This window comes from Vollenhovia emeryi, unplaced genomic scaffold, assembly GCF_000949405.1.
Source record: "Vollenhovia emeryi isolate VEMERY1.0 unplaced genomic scaffold, V.emery_V1.0 DF939264.1, whole genome shotgun sequence".
Taxonomy (NCBI): Eukaryota; Metazoa; Arthropoda; class Insecta; order Hymenoptera; family Formicidae; genus Vollenhovia; species Vollenhovia emeryi.
In genome coordinates this window covers 241,060-263,611 of record NW_011967102.1, presented here as the reverse complement: position 1 = coordinate 263,611, position 22,552 = coordinate 241,060, and the positions used below count along the sequence as shown (strand labels likewise).

At 44.3% G+C, this 22,552-nt stretch overlaps 1 protein-coding gene across 1 annotated transcript in view; it reads right to left on the bottom strand.

Moving 5' to 3' along the window:
* LOC105559569 (irregular chiasm C-roughest protein-like) overlaps positions 1–22,552 on the bottom strand; it is a 132,027-nt gene that overhangs the window by 23,510 nt on the left and 85,965 nt on the right. Inside the window, exons 3-4 of the mRNA XM_012007964.1 lie at positions 9,371–9,603; positions 1,101–1,301 (exon numbers count right to left, since the gene is read on the bottom strand). Coding sequence (XP_011863354.1) covers positions 1,101–1,301; positions 9,371–9,603 — 434 coding nt within the window. The remainder of the gene's footprint in view (positions 1–1,100; positions 1,302–9,370; positions 9,604–22,552) is intronic.

Here is a 22,552-nt window from a genome sequence, read left to right as displayed (position 1 = left end):
TCGGTATTAAAAATCAATATTGCACATTAAAAGATTTACTCGGTTAAATAAACAAGCAAAATTTTATTAAACCACGTTACATAAACTGCAAAGGGATTATGGATTAATAACAGGTTTTTAGGAGGAATTGATTTTGAATCGCGAGGAGAAAAAAAATTGCCATAAAATATAATAAAGGCAGTTTACTACCTCTCCACACACATCGCGAATTGATTCGCTCTGCCGACACGTGCGTGAACGATAAAGAAAGAGCACGGGGAAAGTCGAGGAAATACGAGTCCGCTCGCCAACTCTCGCTTGCGTAAGAATTGCTTCCAATTAGGGCGATATTAACGTCGAACTTATATTAGGAGTCGTGAAAAGCGCGGGTAATATATCCGGCGCAGTGTAAAAGAGTTAAGTAATAACTCGTGAGAATTCACCCCGCCGGTCGCGCGCGCGCGCGCGGGCGCGGGGCGCGGAGCGCGTTCGCAATATCGCGGCCGTCGCCGTCGCTGTCGCCGTCGCAAATTCGAATGTTCTGCCCGGGCAAAAATCTCCGCGCGTTCGCTTCGTTGCCCTTTTCCATGAAACTATTTGTTCCCTTTGCCACTTCGGATAATGGAGTCTACGTCTCTGAAGAAAAGAGGGCGGAAGTAGTGCCCCGGAGAACGCGCCAAAGTACTCGCGCGCTCGCAGCACGAAAGTTGCGCCGGCGGATGGCGATTACCGCGCGCTAACCGCTTCTCAAGACACGACGTTAATTATTATACGTCGCCTCGTTACCCTCGTTACCCTCCCCCGTCCCCGCCCCCGCCCCCGCGCCCCGTCCCCCCGGCCTCGCTTTCGCGCGACTCGCGTTAATTTCTTCCTCCGGTCAGCGAGTAAAAAGAGCGCGCGCAAAAGGCCAGTGATTTTATTTCCCTTTAAGCGAGATTTCTATCTTCCCTCCCCGCCCGGCCCCTCCGCTTCCCATTTTCTTTTATTTTCCTCTGATTTCTCGCTGCCTCGCTGACACGGTTCAGAGACTTATTTCAGGATATTACCCTATATATTTCCCGCACGTAACGCTCGTTGAGAATCGCGCGCGCATAGGCCCAAATTACTCCAGCGTTACGTACCTCGACGCGAAGTTTGGCGCTCTGCGGCGAACGATCCGCCATATTTTGACTTTGGCACGTGAAAGTCGTGTTGTCGTGATCCTTCCGCGGCATCACTCTCAGGACGGACTTTACAGTGGTCAGCGGACCGTTATCGTACGCCTCCTTCGTGGTTTTGATGCCACGGTGTAGCACGTTGCCCAGTCCATCGATCCACGTGATCTGCAAGAAACGTTACAGTTAAAAATAGCGTCGCTCGAGAAAACACCCGCGTCAGGGAATTGACCCGTGACCGGAATTCTTATGCTTTTATTACCATAATGTTGCCCGTGGGACCTAAAAACTTGCGGTCTTTTTTTCCTCTAAAAGGCTGCAGCTCTTTTGGGGAAACGTTTCCAACAAAAGTGCAAGCCCGCTTCGACGTTGTATCGAAGTTAATCCATCGCTATATATATATATCTTAAATAACTATTGGAGATAACGTACTACACTTCCCTTCGCATGTTCCGAGCAAAGTGGGCGCAAAATTTCCAAAGTTCCAAGCGCCGCCCGCTGCCGGCGCGCGCAACTGCGTTTAAAAATTTCACGACGCTGTTTACGCGGATAAAAACCGATAGCCTCGCGGAGTTATTGGCGGGGATGCGATTCGCGGCGATCAATTAATAATGAAGTTGCGAACGAATTTCCGTGCATAATGCCGTAACATGATTGTTCCGCCGGGCCTGTTGAAACACACAATCGCGCGCGCGCGCGCGCGCGCGCAGGTGCGTGCGTGTCGCGGAAATCAAGCTTATCGGCTCTAATTAGACACCTCATGCGAGAGTTCCTGCTGTTTGTTATCGATATGAGATCTCCGGGGCAGCAAGTGCCGCAGCGTCCTTCCGCGCTCGCTGCGTTAGGGATCACTACAATAATCGTGTTCCCGCGCCTGTGTCGCCATTAGATTTGCAGCGCGCTGCCCTCCGGTATCATGATTTATGTACTCTTCGCACGATTTTTGCAATGCGATCAGCATTATCACAATTTTCACCGGCGGCCAGATTATCCGTCGGATATATTCTGCTTTTCGAGGCGTTCCGTGATTGCGTTCCGATAATTTTGCTTTTTTTCCCCTCCGGATTAATCAACAACGTGCAATCTGTCATACTCGTACCTCCCCATAAAATTCACGTGACGTATTAATATTTGCGCGATCTCGTTTCTCTGTTAAAAAAAAAAAGAACGGGAGCGTTACAGTACCTAATTAGAGAATACATTCACGGTTCAGAATGTCAGAGATCACTATTGAATCTTATTCCCCGAGAAACGTTCCGAGTTTCAATAATAAATTTCCCACGCACTAACAAGTACATTTCGCAGTAAGTACGGAGTAAGAAAATCAGCGTTTTCCACTTTGAAGTCTAGGAATGTACGATGCTGTTGTTGGTTCGCCGCGCGCAATGGCGCAATGGTTAAAAATGATGGTGTATCGGATCTAGCGCGCGATTTCATAAACATGTGTCGACATATTTTCAAACGTGAGAGAAATATCGGAAATCGACAGCTCGCGATTTACGCGAGCTCGCCTCGCCTCCGTTGCAATCAGCGCGTCGAAATATGCTTCCCGTTGACGCCTTCTCGCGAGGCAGGTTGGTTCGGTCGCTTTTCTAACTGCGGCCTCCGCAGGAAATCGATCTCGTCCGCTCTAATTAGGAGTTCTGCGGTCCCGCGATGCAGTGCCATTTACTATTGTGACGCGAGTGCGAATGAAATTACCGTGCGAAGTGCATCTGTCTAAAGGGGCGAAAAATCGGGACATTTTTATCCCTTTTCCTCTCCTTCTCTCTCTCTTAAAATTTCCTCGTAAAACTGTATAGCCTCGTAAAATTCGTAATATAATTAACTTTCGCGAAACGCGTTACTTTTCCAGGCGGCACCCGCGATTTCCGAAATAACCTGAAGCGTTTAAAGGCTTTGAGAGAGAAATGGGCTAGAATACTGTATATTAAAAAAAGCTGTATTAATGTAACAATATGTGAGAGCCCCGCGAAAGAAAAGTATCGTTTGTCTCGCAAAATGATATGATTACGGGAGCGTAATCCCGTTTTTATTTCAAATCTTTATTTTATATTTCAATAAATATAGCTCCGGCGAGCTAATCTCCATCGAACGCTCATCCCACTTTTCCGCTCGCTTAATCATCCGATATTCAATTTTTACGTTTTCACGGTATTAAAGCGCGCATTTCGCATTTTCTGGTCGAGAATGGCAGAGGTACACGCGCGCAGCTGGTTTGCCCTCCGGGCTGGAGATTTCGAGGCGCGCGCGTCCAGCTTTATTACGAAGCATATTGAGAATCGTATCAGGATATCCCGTAGCGGTTTTCTCTGGTAAGATGAATAGATTCACAACTAATAATTTCCCGTGGGCATCCACGCGCCCTCCCCGCACCCCGTCATCCCCGCGCGGACCATTCGCACGATGGACAATGGTTCTGAAAGTGGAGTTACGGGATGTAGAATAAGCGGTGCGGCCAGGTGAAGAGAAGGCGCGCTGGTAGTAGTGGCGATAGTAGAGAGTAGTGGTAGAGGGAGAGAATGAGAAAGAGAGCGAGAGAGAGAGAGAGAGAGCGAGAGAAACACAAAAAGAGAGAGACAGAGGTGTTGAAGAAAAGCAGGGAGGCAGGAACGCGGGAATTGCGCGAGTAAATGCCCTATTCCGTTGTTGGAGCTGTTTAATTACTAGTTATCAGTTGAAAGGCAAACGGAGGGACGCGCGAGAGAGGGTGCGCGCGCGCGCGCGCGACAGCGGATCGAGGAAAGAAGAGAGAGGCGAAATCGGATTATGGCGAGAGCTGCGAAGCATTCGACTGTGGTGACTCTGAATTTCTAGCGGAATTGCACCGTTTCTCCCCTTCTCTCTCTCTCTCTGTCTATCGTTCGCCCGGTCGCTTTTTCTCCCCTTTTCTCTTCCGTGCGATTCACCTAATGAAGGCCGATAAGGCCGCGATAGATTCAGCAATATCGGCGGCTTAGAGCGTCGCCCGACCGAACATCTCGGAGGAAACGAGATGGCTCGTACATTAAGTCGTAAAATCGAGAGATCTGCATTTATTAAATGTTTCCTTCGATTTTATCGCGCGCAGAGATTCCCGAGATTTCCCAAGTTGAATTAATCGTCGTAATTATGGCGAGATTGTTGTTGGCTCGCAGCCCGAGGCGTCGATATTTCGTTATACGTTTGCGTAGATGCGCCTCTCGCGTAATGCATTCTAAATAAAGGGCAAATAATGCCTGGCGAAATAAAAGCAATATCACAATCCTGTCTTGAGGAAACTTGCGGTATCTCGCGAGTTTTGGCGGCAACGATAGCAACTCTTAAAACTTTGGCGTTGTCGAGGAAACGAAGGAGGCGAGATAGGAGGTGAGAGATATCACAGTGAAAGTGTGCGGAATACAATGATTTAAACAATTGCGCGGGAATAGCGGCAAGTAGACGTTACGTGTTTGGGAACAATTATTAGACGCTGTTTAATATTAATCTCAAGATTATACGCGACGAGGACAACAACTCCGCATTTGCCCGACTTGGCGGGAATTATTTCGGAAAATCCTTCTGTTTTATTCATCCCCGTAAACTTTTCGATACGCGAGGCACGGCAAACGGAATGCAAAGTCGAGAACGAGCGAATTCTAAGAGTGCAGTCTACCGAGTATTTAATTAACCCGTCTTGATACCATTTTCTTTTGGCGCGATGCATTTATATGGCCACGTCTCCGTTCACTTTCTCGAAACACATTTAATACATTCTAATTTTTCACTCCAGTCCGAATAGACGCAATATATTTTAATACGCATCGATACGATATGAATTTAATTAAATTAGAGTTTATTGGAATTGGAGACGTATACCCCGACATTCACGGATATTATCATATCTCCAATTTCAATAAAATCTAGTTCAATTTAATTCATATCATCATTTTTTAAAGCTGCGTGAAAAGAGGCAGAGATAAATCTCCAATCACGTATCCTAATATTTGTTTGTTAGGAGATGCATGATTATTTCTCTCCCCTTACGCAGCTTCCAAAAATTGCAAACATGTTTTCAGTAAGGGACCTGTGCAAATTTCGATAATGCGGCGTTTATTTAGCTCGGCGCAAGCATTCAAATATTTCTAACGACAAATAACGCAAGAGCGAATAAAAATCAAATATAAATACGCTTTGCACCGGATGTAATCGTTCGTCGTCGCCCACGGCAGCTCATAAACCGATAACGCAGATTTTCGTCAGTTCGAATCCAGTCCGCCGTCAAAAAATTTCGTATTTTTCGCGATAGACTCGCATTTAATGTGAAAAAATGTTGGCTCTTCCGACGAGTGTCTACTAGAAACGTTTGTGGACCGTAAACGCGTTCTCGAACGTCGAAACGTATCGTGTATTTCTATCGCTGACTTCCGCTCATTTCACACGACACCTTATTCATTTTACTTTTCGTACTCTGATAATGCGCGGCACGTGGTACGCGGAGGAAAAGCGGTCTAACAATGAAACCGCACGAAACTTCACGCACGATATCGCGTGATTAGCGCTCCACTCTTTCCCTCTTGCGCTAACGCTTTCACTGATCCAACAATGCATCGGAATTTTGCGAGTAGCTTTCGCTCCATTTTTCCGCCCCGTGAGCGAATAACGTTGAGTCACGTCAATGATCGATTATGAAGGTAGTCTATTGTTTAAGCCGAGCAGATCCCGGCGCAATAATAATGCAATTAACGGAAATTCACGAAGACTACTGGTGTAAAAAAAAAATACATTTTTCTCTTTCGGTTTGGTAAATGAGCAATTTCAACTGAAAGCTAAGGGTCAAATTTAAATATTAACGAATAATATAATGTAATATTCACGGTTACAAACTCTACGCGACATTGTATGGAACAGGTATTAAAAGTGTAGACATTGGCATTAACTAATCATTATTTCGCTCAAAATGTAACGATTTTAGCGTAAAAAGAAGTGGATATTTTAAAAAAAATGATTTATTATCAATGTATTATTCTTTTTGTTACACCACTTTTTTTTCGTCGTGGCTTTTTCCATTGCTGCATTTCAATACCTGTAGATGCGGCCATTAGAGAGAGCGCATCTTATGCAACTTCTCATAAAGCGATTGAAATAATAGTTGGATGAGAATTTCGCGTATAATGGGACTATTGAAATGGTTGAAATTCGGATATTGTGCACAGCCTATTTCCGCAATAATATTTGTAACGCCGGGGAATATCGATTTAATTAATGGCTACGCAAAATGTGGTTTCGCGGTAATGAATAATGCGAAAATTAAGCTCTCATAAAATATGATACTCTTCACGGATTTGCGCGATTACGATTTGACGCATCGCGAATCGCGGGTCGAATTTTTAAGGAAAAAATACGCTTTTAAGGAAAAAAAAACTCAACTCGCGCGATACACATACTGCGAACATCGCAAAAAGTTATATTAAATTATTTCTCTGGCTGGCGATGCCATTTATTTTGAACCACCAATATTCCCACCAAAATTATGGAACTTCTGGATTATACGGCTCGATATTCCGTCAGATTGCAGCCGAGCATTTTAGTCGTTCTATGATTTAATGTATTCTTTTTGTATGCCGCGGGAACACATTCAAAATGGATATTTTTTCGTGTTTAAATATTCCGCGATCATTACTCGCGCGTCGATTCCCCGATCGCGCCATTAATCGTCGGATTTGCATAATTTTAATTAAAAAGCATGCGTTTGCGAGCGATCGAGAAACAAATTTCATTAAATTCTTCGCCAGTTGCCGATTAACTACCCGCTCCCGCTAGGCTGGGCTTAACATTAGTGACAGTGACATCGTCGCGATCGTATTTATCTGAGGGTAAAATTCGTGTTAGACGGATCCGCGTTCTTGGCACATGTCGATATTTACAAAAAATGTGTCGGATATACGTTTCCGTAACTTGTAATGAATTTCTCGGTCGCGATAATAAATTATCTTTCCTGCGTTTAACATGCAAATGGCCGTAAGATTTACATAAAAAATGGATACTCGGAGTCTCTCAAGTAGACATTCTTTTATGCGTATAAGACATTTTCTCTCTTGCAAGTGGCTCGCGCTGGAGTCGCTCTTCGCATACCTTTCTGAAATTATTCAAAATAATCGCGCATGCTCTTAATTAGCACATCAACCACTCGTTAATAGCCTGTCCACGGTTTCGTTGAATAAACCGGTCGGCTCTGGATAGACCGGTAAATCTCGACGCGAGAGAGCCGAGTATAAGTGGATTTGGAGCGGCCTGTACGTATTGTCTCGTGAAAAACTTCTTAGCGTGCAATTGTAATGGAAAGTTATGCAGCCGTGATAACTTGCGAGGTTGTTAGGACCCGCATAGCCGAACTTGTGCTATGTAATGAATGAAAATAAAGCGCGCCGTATGAAATCCGTAGGCGGTACATTAGCGTAATGGAAAACCCTTATCTCCAGAGCAGTCATTAAGTTTAAGCTCTTTTATATACGGATAAACTTCCTTTTGTCACGAATATTATGGAAACACATCTTGCAGGCTCATGAAGCTAACGAGAACTTTTTCCCGGTATTACGTGTGTCTCGCGAAGCAGTCACTTTGGACTGAGTGTAATATATCAAAGCATTTATCCCATCCTCTTTAATGATATTTTATGCTGGGATAATTGTATCATAGCATACCGTATTATGTTGTCGCGATTATTACGGTTAAAATATTTGTCTTGATGTGAAAAATGCACGGGTATTTTTCGAGCTATTATTACGCGGTATCGAGTGTAAAAATAATAACTGCTAACGACGCTAATTTATATATCAGTATACAGCTCGTACAATAGAAATGCAAAGATCCGTATATTATATTGTTCTTTCTTTTTATTCAAACCGATTCGTCCCACGAGCTGTGGTATTTTACGCGTTATTTGTATCGATTCGCGCGTTACGTGTCAAACGCGTATTTTACACGGTTTATAAGTTTTCAGGAGGGCTAGAATTGCAGGCGCGATCAGTATTAACTGACGGGTCAGATGTATAGGGACATAGGTAACCCACATAAATCTCAGGCTCGCCGAGCGTGATTCCAAGTTGTTTTTGTTGCGCGGAACCGCGCGCGTTCTGCTGAGTGGACTTCGCGGCAAGAAATGCGGGCCCGCGGCTCCGGCCTCGGTCAGATTTTCAGGGCAGATTCGCCGCTATTTACCAAGCGCCTCGCGCCTGGACTCCTCGCTTCCAGTCCGATCAATCAGTTAGAAATAATAACGCGGACCCGTGCTCCTCGCGCTATCGATTCCGCGGCAGTTAAGATCCGCCTGACGCGAAAGCCCTCGAAACGGATCTAATTTGACATCGAGCAATATTGTCCGGCCACTCGGCAATCTGTCGAGCTTCGCGCGACAAAAACAGCTTCGAATCACGCTCCACCGACGCCTGACAGAAGGTTTAACAGGGTTAATCGTGAGAAAAATAGTTCGTACTTTGTGTGTTTCTCTGCAGCACCAGAATCCACCGCGAACAAGGAGATCTGATATGTGGATATGTTCATCCCGTTTTACGACGGATCCGTGACTATAACTCAGTTTATATATATATATATATATACATAGGGCCACGTTAAGTTATATTATTACGTGCAATATCAAGTGGCTCTAAATATAATATGGCGCAAAGCATTAATTGGGTCGTTCCACAAGTAATGCAGTTTTTTTCACGAGGACATGAGAATTTTATTAAATCGTCTTCGCCACTCCAGTTTTAGATATAAAAAAAACAACGCACTTTACAGCAGCGTATGCGTCCCCCACCTATCCGCCGCAATTGCGCCACATGGCATCATTAATTCTGACCAAGTCGAAAATACCGCATTATTTATGAGATGACCGAATACGCTTTCCGCACGTTATTCATCAGAGAAATCAATATATAGACGCCGGGCTTTTCTCATTATTTTTCGTCTGGAATCGCGACGGGGATAATCTAACGTGCGCAACAAGGGTACGTTTTCGTGAGCGAAACGATAAGGAGAGATAAGCCGAAATGTAAAATCAATCGAGCATAATCTTCGAGGCAGCGTACTGCCCATTGCCAAGGGATATCCGCCAAGTTTCCAGATGCAATCGCCGGAGGTTGCTTTCACCGGGCTATTAATCCGGTCTAATCTCGGGTAATCCTATCGAAATATATATGTGTGTGTATCTATGGGTGTATCGTATATACGTTGACAAAGATGCGAGAAGATACGGAAAGAGGGTGGGTACTTGCCTCCGCCGGCGGTTTTCCGGCGCTGCTTATGCATTCGATCACCAGTTCGCGATCTTCAGTGGTGACGAGGAAGTCGCCCTGCAGGATCTTCGGCTTCTGCGGTGGCACCAGCACACTCAGCTTGGCAAATCTCGATCGTAAAGCCGGCTGTCCGTCGTTTGTCGGCGAAGCCTGACATTGATACGTGCCATCGTCCTCGAGTTCCACCGGATATATGTGCAGCGAAAAATCGCCTGGAAGCAGAAAAAAAAATTACAATCGATAAATATTGAATTCTGACAATTTGCGTAATGTGAAATATTGATGACGTATTTCCGCGTGGGCTCTCGCCGGAGTTGAAATCGCGTTCAATTGACGTAAGCGTTACTTTAGCGTGAGTGTAATTTGAATATCCGTTGTAAAAAATATAATATAAAATGGAGGAGATTGGGAAATTGTGGTGAGCGATGATATCCTTCTGGATACGTGTTTTCGTTCAAAGAAAATCTATTCTAAATTGAGTAAAGAATCTATCACTGAAATATACAACGCCAAGTGAAAATAATCTCTGTATTATATGGATAGTCTGTGAATTGTAGACAATGGAGGAGATCGAAAAAACGATATCAACTGCAGCGGAATATGTCAGTCGCTTACGGCATCGCGTCGGAACGCAGATATGGAATTTATCGTGGCGCGGTTTTATTTTAAATTCGTCGCGTATTCACGTAAACTGTCAGGAGCCAGCCAGCTTGATAACTACCATCGACGAATTAGAACGAGCTCATCGTACTGTGAGAAAGAGTCTCTCTCTCTCTCCCCCCCCCTTCCCCTTTTTATCTCTCTTTCTTTTCTCTTCCCGGTGATTTTCAACCACCGCCGATTCTCTCGTCAAATCGCGAGAATACGCATTGTTTGTCGAGGGAAAGTAGCGTCGTCGTTGAAAAGTATCGCGAGCTCGTCGATTCACGCCGAGTCGCATCACGTATCACAGTAACGTATCGTGCTCGAATAAATCCGCGTCGCTTGTACAATTTATCCCCCTTTCTGCGTGCGCCGTTCCCTTCTTTCGCGCATCGGCACTTTTTTCCCCCTCTTCTCCCCCCGTCGCCGTACCGTTGGACCGTCCTCTCGATCCTTCTCGCCGGACATGTCACGCATGCATCCCGATACCTTATAGCATCACGCGGCTCCTCGGATCCGCGAGCGGAGCAAAGTGAACACGGCGAAGGCTACATTCCGCGAATACGAGTGCGGTGGTCGAAGGGGACAGCTCATGGCCAGACGGCAGAAAAATGTAATTGTCAGTCTCCGTGCGTGCGTGCGACGCGGAATAATTTCTACAATAAATTGCACCTTCGCGATAAAGCCGGTTGACAACGGCGGCGCGTCCGACCCGGGGACGCGTTAAGGCCGGTTTCCGCTTAGACGTCAGCCCTAATTTACTGCCCTTATATATGAAATATAAAATCCCGCACAGAAAATACGAAGCAAGCAGATAAATGTATCCCGAGACGGTAATATCATTTCCTCGAAATTATTAATTAATCTCCTTTTTAAAGATTGATGGGAATAACAAGTGTTACAAGAGCCGCAGGAAGGGCACAAAACAGCGTAGGGTTTTATTGGGATTTTATTTAGACTCTATAGAGTTAGCGAAGATACTGAAAGCTCGGTAAATGAAGAAAATTAATTTTACGCCACGAAATGAACGTGCACAATATAGCACATAATAATACAGTTTTAAATAAAACTGTTATATTTTTCTTTCGCGCTGTCTCTTTCTCTCTGTCCCTCCATAACTTGGACCCAAGATAAAATTCACTATTTAATTTGTCACTCCATTTAACACCTGTGCTACAGAACGCTGTGAAGTATGAAACTCTATAAATGATTTTTTTATCTATTCTCTGTTAGAACACTATGTCCCCTGATTGTCGCGTTTCTGTTCAAAGCTACGGTGGCTTATGCCCGATGAAACGTGTATGAGCTGCTCGTAATACCGCGCGTTTCAGCCGTTAAACGTCAGGGCGTTATCGAAAATAATTTCCATGGGAAATTTTGTGTGGTGCAGTGTGGTATGACGCGAAAAGCTTCGCCGAGTCACTCGTCCGTGATGGTCGCGCGAGTAAAATTGACGAGCGCCCCTGCATTAAATGATAAAGCGTTTTTTTTTGCCATCCTTTTTACATTTTATTTTGACTGCAGTGGCATATTCATTCGCTATTTCCACCAATGTGCCAATGATCGATTTATCCTTTCGAATCGTACACCTTCATTGAACGCACAGCTTTATTATGTAAAAGTAATTTAGCCTATCGACGAGCAGCCCCAGGTAAATCAAGTTCAAAATTTTTCGAAGAAATATTTTAAGCCATTTTTCCTGAATAGCGTTGCGATATTGAATTTTACCTCAATCACCCTTTTTCAAATGCAAAGTTGTATATTGCCGACCTACCTACGCAACTCACTTTTTTTTTTCAAATTTCACGGTTTAACTTATTTTTACTGTGATACCTTCCAATTAACGTAAAGCGAATAACGGAAACCGTAACCGAGCGATAAAGTGCATTCACCTATATCCATTCGTGGAAGTTAAAAGCCAATTGAAACGTACATTTTCTTGCTAACTACAATTAACGCTTCTCTCAGGATCCCCGTTGAATAAACTTTGGAAACTTTGACATACAGCACATCGTCCGTAGACTTCTGTAATACTACGATAATTACTTTCGCTAGATATAGTCAATGTTATATATCGCGACGTCAGTTAGGACGATCATCTATAATGCCCTCATAATCAGTTGAATTTACTTCAACGAACGTAACTTAGTAATTTTCGTGCCGCGAACTTTCGGCATGCTATTGTTTGCGCAGCTGGTATCGCACGACTTTGTAAAATAACTTTCTCTTAAAAGATCTACATTTTGCAATTTTCTTTTATGTTAAGTTTACTCAGAGTTGCTTCGAAACGTTCTATAACGATAAGTATTTTATGTTTAAACTAGTGGAGTTTTGCGAGGATACTGCATCGGTTGTGCAAATGCAATATTGTTCAACGGTGTTTTTCAATCAGGCTTTCTCGACGAATCTTTACGATACTTTCTCGTTCTACGTTGTTTCAAGTTTTCTCGAAATTATTGCAAGATATTAAATAACGATAACATATAAATATAGGTGTGCTCTCGAAATAACTGAGAAACGCATCCTGAAAATGCCGGTAGAAATGTTCGTATCTCACTAATTTATACGCTCTTTTATTTCAGTTTGTACACTTATATTCACTCGTGCATATGCATAGCTCTAGTCTCTTGTTTTGCACGTTGTTCCCTTATTACTTTTTGGTAATAATATTACGCGGAAGATGGAGGGTTCCGGTGAATAGTCGAGCGGATGAACGATGGTGACAACTTCTTATTTACAAAATGTTAACGCACGTCGGTGTTACCGGGTTAGAAAGTTTTACGGAATAGATCCTCGAATACTACACCTGCGCGTCAAGGTAAAGTTTGTTGCATTAAGCATGAAAAATTATAATGCCAGAAAACTTTGACGCCAGACAGAAGTGAAGTGAGCCCTGATTATATTAAAACTCCCCGCCGAATTTTTTGAATAATGAATCGTCACGCGGGTATTCGATTAAAAAATGAAAACCCGCGAAACTTTGGCAATTATGCAATGCCGTTGCATTTGATCGCAATAAACTGATTAGCAATTATCCGGATATTAGTTTCCGGGAAATTTCTTAGCAATTTCGTGTTTTATCGCGGCGCAATTGTGTGATATAGCGCTAGAGAATTCCGGTCTTCGTGGCACAATTTGAGAACATTCTCGATGTAAGGGTCCGACGTAAAAGCCGGACAAAGGAGAAAGGATCTTTTGGTAGCAAAGGTACGAGAAGAGCCGTGAAGACTTACTCGATGCGGTGGAACAATACATCGCGAGCAATTAATTAACTCTCGCGTTGTCCGCTACGCGCTGCAAACAGCCATAATTAATTTTAATTACGCGAGTCAAGAAACGAACATTGTATCATAAACCGTTGCGATTAATTACAATTCGTTACAGTTAACAGAGAGTATAATACTACGGCGCATTTTAACCGACCGAAAATCAATATTTAACTCCTCGCGGAGCGATAGCGCGAGGTAAACAAATAAGAAAATGATGAAAAAGAGAATTGATAATTTTTTAACAGCACTTATTTGATGCATTTGCAATCGGTAAATATATATATTTACCGATGGATTAAGGTGTTTGTGCCAATAATAATATTAGATATTATAACAACATAATACAATTGCGTGACGAGCCCGGCGTCTACGACGGCGTCTACGACGGCGTCTACGACGGCGTCCGTCGTTTGACTTTACAACGCGAGATAGCGCAACGTAGGAACATTCTTCTTAAGCAGCCGGGGTCGGCTTTGCTCATTAATATCAGTTGAATTTTATAAATACGATCTCTCGGCGTCGGGAACGTAGCAAGCCCAAAGTTTGCGCAGCAGAGAATTTCACCCTTCCGGATGCATAATTTATGCGGGCACTCGACTTTCTCTGTCGCCAGACTTGAACATTTTATGCTTCAAAGAGCATAAAAATGGCGACGGTTTAAAAAATTCCCATCGTGACCCGACGTCCGCAATTTTCTATGTTTTGTCGAAGTTGAGATTGTCGTTTTAGAGAAATCGCGTACGAGACACAGGTACATATCTCGGGAAGAAGGTTATGCGGCAATATTTGTAACTTGAATACTAAAAAAGCAGTATATTGCGACTGAGGAACTTATGCTAGGAATAACAGCGGAGAACACGATGCAAACAGATTTTCCCCGAGGAACGTCGAGAAAGAAACATGTCTGGATACCAAAACGCTTTCGAGAGATTCGATGCGGCGCATCCCGCGGTAAATATGAATTTTCAGCGGTACAAAATCTGAAAGTAAATAAATACTTTTCCGATCTTGCGATCACGGCGAGCCACTCGTCCCGCGGAGCGTAAGTCGCGCGATACTCTTGTGCATCGGCAAATTAATTAATTAAATCGTCGACATCGCGTCATAATCAAGATAGCCTTAACATAAGGCCGTTAATCCTCCAACTAGAAACGTGGTGCTAGTTGTTTCGGTAAACTCTTCCCCCCACCCTCGGCTGGCTCTGTAACTAGACAAACGGTGTGATGATAACATCGCGCGCGGTTACCGGCCTTTATTGCAATACGTAGTAAATCACACACGGCCTAACTAACAGTGGATTGTCTTTACACGCGATGCGATTACGCTTGCAAATTTCGTTCTTCGCCATCGGTGTGCCCGGTGCCCGCTCGGCTTCGCACCCCGCGAAAACCAGGTGCAGGGGGTGAAACGTAAAAAGCCAAAAAAAAAAAACAGCGTTCGATAACTCGGGCGGTGCGCGCGAAAGCTGCGAAAATATCGAAAACGTAATCCGACGGGGTTTCCCCGAAGCTCTCTGATATACGTTCGCGAGAACCGGGGCCGGCCGCGAACGAGCCTCGTAAAAGCTTGTGTGTTTACCGTTGGACGAGGTTGCGCGCGGATTCGGTCTCCCGGCACGAAGTAATCGTGTAATCAGCGGGCGCGGCTTTATCTACTCCGGCATATCGGCATTTGGTCGGCCGGTTGGGTAGTGTGGATTCGGTGTCCGAGTCGGAGGGGCCGCGAACGGGCAAACGATAACATCCCACGGACATCGAGGGGGGGGGGGGGTTGTAACGCGGGCGCCCCGGCTCTTTATCGCAACGATAAATCAGCGCTCCGTCAATAATACGGCGGGCCTTTCGCGTAAGACGTCGAGGGTGCCGTGCACGTTAACACGCGGCCACTCACGGACGAGCGGACACACGCGCGCGGACGCGGGACATGCGCCAGGCCAGTTAGGTCGGCTATGTAATAGCGGAGCCATAATTCCCTCCGAAATTAGTAACGGTTAGGCCTACAAACGGCCGCTAGGCAAGCGAACGCCTGCCGGACGAGCCAGTCGTGACATTAATCGCGTCTGTAAATTTCACGAAAGCACGGGCCGGGGCATAGCTGCGCACTTGGAAACCCCCGGTGGTGAGCTTCGTCGCGGCGGGGGATGAACGGGGGACAGGGGGCGAGGACATGGCGCGATGCGAACAAACGGCATTAGCGTTCGTCCGGCCGAGTGGATTCGATCATCGAAGAAAATCGATACCTGTGAAACGACGGCTGCCGCCGACACCATCCGCTGTTGATTCTGATTATTCTCCGCGCCGTGACGTCGTAATTCCACGACACGGATCGATCGAAAAAGAAGGTCGGGGGACTCGGGGATTATGCTCAGATAGACATAAAACATTCAGTTAATTTGGGTCCATAAATCAGCGCCTCGCGCAGCAAGAAGCGGGGACAACCATTTATTTCAAGTCAGATTTTTATATCGGCTTTCTATTGAAGATTTCCCGCGCGTCTACCTCCCATCTCGACGCTAATTGAGATCTCTCTCCAGCACAGGATTATACGCTCGCGCGACGAGATTTATGTCTCGGAAAATAGACATCTCCCGGTTTGGTTTCGAATTTTCGAATTTTCTCAATTAGAATTAATCTTGCGTGTACCATCTATGTCGCGATTGTGGCTTGAGGCCCCGTACCAGAGGCAAATATTTGTCGGGTTTTCCTCGGCGCGCCGGCCACCACACCTGGCACAGGCTAATGCATCGTTACAGATAGTTATCCTTTAATCGACAAACCAACCGTACATCCTAAGGTCGCAGCAATTGCCAATTAAGCGCATCTGGATATCTGATTGGTGCTAACGTGGACCTCTATTCGCGCATGTGCAGCTGGAAATGCAGCTTCGAATTTGCTATACCCACCTCGCCGTAGAGTGAACATTACCATATGGATAAGGCAAGATTTCGGTAAAAGTGCTTTAAAGCTCAGCTCCGAAATGCGGTTGAATTTTTCATGCCACGGTGGAACATGCTGACTGCATACGATTTGCCATATATTTAAACTTGAACAAAAAAAATCTTGTCTCTCTAACGTGTTCGCGTTAATCAATAATGTGTGGAGAATGAGCGTGACTGTTTGAAAAATGCCAATCGGATGTTAATCAAGTTTGTTTTACGAATGAGGCAATAAAGGCGACGTATAATTATGGGTAAATACGCATTTATCTTTGGAGCGCATTTTTCTACCCCGCTGGAAAGTGTTACGCTACACGCGACAAAAGCTTTAAAACGCCGATCTAATATTTACAATGGTGTAACGCTATTATTCAGGCCAATTATCGCGACGATACGGTCTACGGATAGTCAGCAAATAGGAAGGAAGATGGACGATATGTGATGATTACCGCAATGATAGTACAGAGCGACAGGTCTCGAAATTATACTCAGCTTTTACTGCACAACGAGGTTCAATCGACCCTATTGCCCACCGCGCCGACGATCGTATTGATTTCGTAAACCAACCGGCGTATCGTGGTTTCTCGTTGCGGTTCGGAATTCGCTAAAATTTCAGTATCATATGCTCGTTCTCGCCATTATTTTGGCACCGATGACGATATTGATTTGTAACGGGGTAATATATTCACGACATACTAGCGAATTAAGCGCGCATTAGTAATTGATATATTATTTATGCGAATTCGATCATTTCGAGTCGTACTTTCTAACGTTGGGTCGAATCTGTTAATCAATTATTTTGTATACGAGAGATGTTTAGTTGATTTACGCTTCCGTATACGGCCAATGTGATAATTAAACCACAGGGCAATGGATTTTCGAGCCAAAAGACTTAAATTTGTATGTGCATTTACACGATTAATGTGCAACAAATTGAGAACAATTCAGAACAAAGTTCACCCTTGTCTGTAATTACGTGTCTAATATATACGTATTTAATATATACTTATATACTTCTTGACGACAACACATTTTCAATAATAACAGGTAAATAGTTTCAGCTTCAGTAAACGCGTAATCCTTTCGATTTTGCCAAGAATAGAGAAATGTAATTCTCTGATAAATTTCATTATTTAGGTGCACATATCTGGAGAGTATAAGAAAAGCTCAAGAAACTGTAACTGAACTAAATTCGAGTCCGATATGTTATTAATACTTAACGGATATTGAACATGCTAATATTTCAGTCGTCCATCGCAATTTCGTAAAAGATGACGTGTATTTGGCGACAAGTGAGTCAACGCATCGATCTCTAACGACCAACGCAACGATAAATCAGACGTTTCCGTATCGTTCCATCTTGAGCGATAAATTGAGTCCAAAAATGCGATGATAACAATTAAATAAACGTGCTTCACGTTTGCTTGGATCTTCTGACATTTCTCGCTGAAGAATATGAGATAATTTTGATTAAACTATTATCGCATCGCTGAAGATGGCTCAAAGCGGAACCGAAACGCCCGAATTATAATTATGTATCCAGGGCACGTATTATGGAACTTTTCGAAAAGGATTCCGATCGGAATTATTCCATTTTCCCCGGAAAACACAATAGAAATCTAGGAAATAACTGAACAATTCCGATCGCGGAATCTATTTCGAAAAATTTCATTATACTCGCTTTGTTGGTTGATAGAGGATCGATGCCGATGTAGCGTTGACTTGTGCATCATCAACCACGCTCAAGGCCCCCTTTTTACCTGTCACTTGTTGATTTCATTATCGAGAGTCGCTTACGGTATTATTTACCCAATTAATTTTAGAACAACAATACTCTAATATATTTATATATAACTGTTATGTATATGTGATAAGTTCAAAGATTTTTTATTCACGAGTCTTAAAAATAAGTGGCAGACATAAATGACGGTGTCAAATTAACTTTAAACGGATTTTCGATTTGTGTAAACCGTAATTCTATTTAAATCAAAATGTTCCATATCAAACGTCAGATAACTGTAATTCTCGATTAATCGCATCTCTCGGAATGAAATTTTCTTTGGCGACAGGAATTTATTGAGAAATTTATAACTAAAGAAAAATGGAATAGGTCTCGAATGACCTGTGTTAAATTTACGTTTTAACTCGCATCTCAGGGTCGTGCCCCATAAAAATTACTTAGACTTAACCGGGATTTAATCAATTCGCCATCTCTTTCTAGTTTTGTCTCCGAAGAGAAACGGAGAATAAATTAAAGCTCGGTTAATTTTCACTAACGTTTATGGGAGCGACCCTAAGCCAGGCGCGCGAGTTACGGTTTCTCGCGGAAGATTAAATGAAATGTCGATAAACCGCTTACTTACACGGAAAATAGTTATGCGCGGCCGACTTGCTGATCTTTCAAGTCTGGTCTATGTATATAATTTCATTAGAGAGGTGGCGTTCATTTTTTTCTCTCCCCCTTCCCCCCCCCTCTCGCTTTTTTTATCGAGTCCATTTTCATTATCTCCCGGCGTTAGACGCGACATCTGCTGAATAAGAATTCGCGATATCCCCCGCCAGAAATAGAAGGCATGGGCGGGGGTTTGCGATTTAAATTACGTCGGCCGAAGTGTGTATCCGGCAGAATATAATATCTGGCTCGCGAGAGCGTGTGGTGGTAGTGGGAAAAATATACCGCGGGAACCGGTAAGGTCGATTAATCGGCCGCAGTTGCAGCGGCAGGAGCGGGCTCCGGATCCGGTCGAGCAGGTTGGGCGCCCCCGATATTGCTGCCATTGCTGCTGCTGCTTCTGCAAGCGATCTTAAAAGTACGCTCCCGTACATATGGAGGACGAATATTGCCAGAATTACGTCGCGCGCTTATAATTGCGTCAATTAATATCAGGTGGCCTGCGCGGCGGCGATATCCGGCGCTAATTATCAGAGTGGAACGCCCTCTGATCCAAGATAAATTTACGCGAGTCGGCTAGATTTTACGATAGAGTTTTGGGACGCACAAACGTTACAGATTCGCCCTATTTTATGCTCGCATGCGCGGTTTTTTTTAAAGCAAACAATAAAATGTGGCAGCAAACGTGAAATAGACACGAAATAGAAACTTGAGATTTTATTCTCTCTGCAGAAATAAATTTTCAAATAGTTTCGAATGCATGTCCACGTTTTTCGATTAACCCATGTTATTGATAAAATCTCCATTTTATAACGCAAATAATAAAAATATGACGGTGAAATTGTTCTCTCGATAATTTAAAAGCAACTTGCAAATAGGACGCTATTTTTATCGACTCGGCTTATCAACTGATTAATTGGCTAGGCAACAGTCGAACGAGATCTGGTCGAACAAGTCTCACCCGACTCTGACTCTGCTAATTTCTCGGGGAAATTTTTCCTGCGGGCGCGCGGACGGCGGATAATAATGCTTCTCCGAATACTTGAGGTTTACGAATTAAATGTACTTTACCGAGCTGCTTTCGCCTGTAACGTGTTCGTCGTCGGCTCGAAAATACATTAAGGCTCAAAGTTTCTTCGTTGTACACAGTGCAGCTTTATAAAATTTTCTTAAGATTCCCTTGAAAGCCACCCGTCGCGATAAAGCGGTATCGAACGATAACCATTATTCCTACGAGCTACTATAACGAGCTAATTGTTAAGAGTATAATTAAGTTGGAAGTTTAAAATATGCAAATTTTTACCAAACAATCACGCTCGTTATAAAGCAGACGATTTCCTAAAGAGAAAAGGAAGGGTAGATCGCGGCATATTTACGATCCAAATCTTCGATATTACTACCTCGTTAGAGCTGGGTCAGTTTTGCTCTGGGCGTGATCGCTTCATCGATTAAAATCTATTTAAGCGTATGCTTACGTGAATAACATCCGCCCGGGGTAGAAAGATATGAAATCGATAATATCCGCAGAGAGTAAGTGCGGGGCGCCGCCGATTGCCACCGTTCCGGCAACGCGTCCTCCCGCAGTCACCTGTTATCGTAATAAATTCGTCCGGACGATAAGCTATTTCTAATACCAACGATCGCGCGCACCCCGCACCCTTAATCGCATCTCTGATCCCTTAAAGACATATCGCGTTACACGCGGCCGCGGCGGTGGCGGCGGCGGGTGCCGTAACAAGGTCGTGCGCGTCCGTTGCCACGCAGGCGCGCCTTATCGAAGGTGGAAATTATGACTTGGTGGACGTTTTTCCTTTCCGTGAGCGCGCCCGTGAGCTCTCGCGAGAAACAGGTATATCGAGCATGTAATAGAAGCGACCGCGGCGGGGGTATCCGGTCAAGCGGCTGCGGCGCGTTTCGCAGCTGGGTGCCCCGCGGCGAAGCGCGACAGCGCAGCGCAGCGCGATTCGCTCTTCGCAACTGCTCTCGTCGCATCGTCACTGCCGTCGCTGCCGCAGCTGCAGCTGCAGCCTCAGCCTCAGCCTCAGCCTCCGCCGCCGCCGCCGCCGCCGCTACCGATCTTATTGATCTATGGTAGAACCATTAACCATCAGAGCGTGCACCGAATGTTTCGGAACTAATTTAAACTTAGCCGCTTCTCCGCCCGCGGCATACACGACGTCGAATTAAAGACTCTGCTCTATCGCTATCGTGTGTGTATATTGATATGTGCGAGCCTCCGCCGCGCCGATTAAAACGACCGCGACATGTTGTGATTCCGTTTGCGGCATCTGCCCCCCTCCCGTCCCCTCCCCTCGGCTGTTTGCTCGGATATTGATATATTTCAAGGCGCGCATCTGCTTATCTTCCCGCAACTCTCTCGAGACGACGTGTTGGTCTTGAAATAATTCCGTAGATTGCAAGTAATTAATTAAATTGAATTATACACATTGAAATTAATACCGCGTGTGAATGAAGAATAGGAGACATTCACGGAAAATAGATTGTTCGTCGATATCGTGAATTCGGAGGTCCCTCTTAATCGGAATGGGAAGATCATTCTTTATCGCGGTCTTTCAATTCTCGCTATTCGATGCTTTTTTTATTTAGTACATCAGTTTGGATCTAGTACATCAGTTTTCGTGGGGAAAAAAGAAGCATTTTGTAACATCGCGCTAAATGAATGATATAGAAGCTGACACGTTGTTTAGTAAGATTGATCTCGATGGGTTTTGCATCGCGGTCATACGAGATGAAGCTTGAAAATGTCGAGTTTTCTTGATCCCCTTTACACTCGAATTAAATGATGAAAACGTTAATTAAACGGGTTTTCCGATAGTTAATCATAACCTCGCCACCGGCAACGAACACTCACACTATGTTCTGCACTAATTAACTTTCGGATGCATACATCTAATTTTTTTTCCTGCACTTTCGATTAATTTTTTTTCCTGCTAGCGGATAATTTTCCGACCGACCTTAATCTACCATTTTGCGCGGTGTATTTTAAAAAAAAACCTAGAGGGAGGGAGACAGAAAGAATTGTTTTGCTTTTATTCCAACTGCCCCCAGCTCTTCATTGAGAAGCCTAGGGCTAGAAAATGTGGCGGCCCCCAAATACAACAACATTTGCGATATGAGCTGTAGAGCCCGGCGTACTAAACCGGCAATAATTTTATGGAAATCAAGCGTTGCTACCACGGTACGTGCCATACAGACGATGGGGCGCGCTTATACGGAGAAGAATGAACGAGGACCAAGGCATCGTGCAACGGCATATAGTTACAAGTATATTATGGTTTCTCGGCTTAAACTGGATTTCAAACGCGCGCGAGCGTTATCGTCCCAACACACTGTGATTGTTGGACAAGTCCGCGTATATACGCACCGGGGAGGCACATACGGCGTTCAGCTTAGGGATATAGTGCCACCTGTACCTAATCCTACTTTTGACTGACGCGTCGTCATCAAGTTTCGCGAGGGATCCTTGTAAGGGGAACTTTTCGCGTAACTCGGTAATTTTCTTGAAAAAAAAATGCTTAATTATTCTCGGATAGTCGCGCGTGGAAATACATAAATCGTATTGTAGTGTATTCGCACGTCACACAAGTGTTATATTAAAATTATATTCAAAAGTAACTCGCGCGAAAAGAATATCTCGAGGGGTAGCGACAGATTTGACGTGAAAATAATTTTTACGGCAGATAACGAAAATATTCGAGCGGAGTAGCTTATCGCTGACAACTTTATTAGCCAAATAAACGTAATGCGATATCTTTTTTTCCCCCGGACTAGGAATATTGCCGAACAATGTAATATTTTTTAACATATTGTGAATGTAGGAAATGGAATATCTGTGTGGAACGATACGATATCGTGGGATCACTCTATCCTCGGCGAGCCCGGCGACTAATCCTGCACCCGGC